Source organism: Myotis brandtii, unplaced genomic scaffold (assembly GCF_000412655.1).
Source record: "Myotis brandtii unplaced genomic scaffold, ASM41265v1 scaffold604, whole genome shotgun sequence".
In the NCBI taxonomy this organism is placed as follows: domain Eukaryota; kingdom Metazoa; phylum Chordata; class Mammalia; order Chiroptera; family Vespertilionidae; genus Myotis; species Myotis brandtii.
In genome coordinates this window covers 350,185-351,542 of record NW_005370286.1, presented here as the reverse complement: position 1 = coordinate 351,542, position 1,358 = coordinate 350,185, and the positions used below count along the sequence as shown (strand labels likewise).

The 1,358-nt window shown below is 56.4% G+C and overlaps 1 protein-coding gene across 1 annotated transcript in view; it reads left to right on the top strand.

Annotated features, from left to right (window-relative positions):
- EBF3 (early B-cell factor 3) overlaps positions 1 to 1,358 on the top strand; it is a 122,463-nt gene that overhangs the window by 110,955 nt on the left and 10,150 nt on the right. Inside the window, exon 10 of the mRNA XM_014550603.1 lies at positions 832 to 897. Coding sequence (XP_014406089.1) covers positions 832 to 897 — 66 coding nt within the window. The remainder of the gene's footprint in view (positions 1 to 831; positions 898 to 1,358) is intronic.

Below are 1,358 nucleotides of genomic sequence, written 5' to 3'. Positions count from 1 at the left end.
CTCTGAGCTGCCTCCTTTCTCCACCCGCCCTGGTGGTCGGGGTCGGGTTTGGGCATGGCCTTGGCCTATTAAAAACTCAGCTCCATTTTATTACAGCTTCAGGTAGAGACAGTTAAAATGTAAGTCCCCATTTGTATTCAAAATTAACTAAACTCTGGATTAATCCGCGCAATCGCAAAGGGCGGGAGGCGTGCACACGCGGATAAGACCCCGGGCGCCGCGCTCCGGATGCGGAGGCATTTAGGAAGTCCTTTACAACTTGCAGTCAAAGAGGTTAATTGAAAAATTTCTTAACGTCATTATGAAAGAACTAGATTAACCCGAGTTAATTCACTTTATTGTTCAAAATAAAGAGGCATAAGCACTGAACTCACTTGCAAATTTGGGGCGTGAATTAGGGGCGAGATGTTGTCTTTGCGGGCTGTGCCAGTTTAATTAAGATATGGAAAATTACTTATTGTTCTTCACCACTAAAGTGCTCGGAATTAACAGGCAGACGCCGCGCCCGGGCCTTTCATGGCTGTGCCGTGTGTTTGTTTAATACCCACAAGACGCCGTCATTAAGCCGCAGGCACGGACGGGCCCTTGGCACCCCTGGCCGCCCGCAGCCCCTGCCACAGGCGCCCATGGTGAGGCCGGTGACTTCGGCTGGGGCTCCGGGCAAACTTTGAAAACCCCCATGGCCCTCTCTTGCTTTCCTCCGTGGCAGGAAAGGCAGGACGGGGTTGCCTGGGGGTTATCGGGGTCTCCCGCCCAGCGTAACTGAATTTACCGCTTTCTCGGGGGGCGCACTCCGTTCCTCCAGTGGTCACCGCTTTTCTCTTCTTTCAGGAAGTTTTGCTCAAGAGGGCGGCCGACCTGGTGGAAGCCTTATACGGGATGCCCCACAACAACCAGGTAGGCGGTGGCGGAGGACACAACTCCTTCCCAGGGTGACCGGGGCCCGTGAACAGCCAGCGGGCCTGGGCACAGCCACTGACCACAAGGCTGGAGTGGGGCAGCCTTCCCGGCGTGTCTGTGCCCTCATGCTAACTGTTCAAGCAGGAGATGGCAGGTCAGGGCCAGGGACCAGAGCAGGACTTACCACAGGAACAGAAGCTCCTTGGCATCCACCCAGTGGGCTCGGGCTGGTGGACTGTGGGTGCTGCCAGGACTCATAGCACAGGGACTCTGGGGATGTGCCCCTGCTCTGCCCCGGTGTGCCCTGCGAGGGCCTTTGGGCTGCAGGTGTGGAATATAGACGTGCCATCCCAGAAGCGCCCTAAACGACCCTCCTAAGGGAATTCCTTGCCCCATTGAAAAGGCAGTTGTCAGTCTGCCCCAGGGACGGTGGCCCACCGCCATCCTTTTCCCCAGGG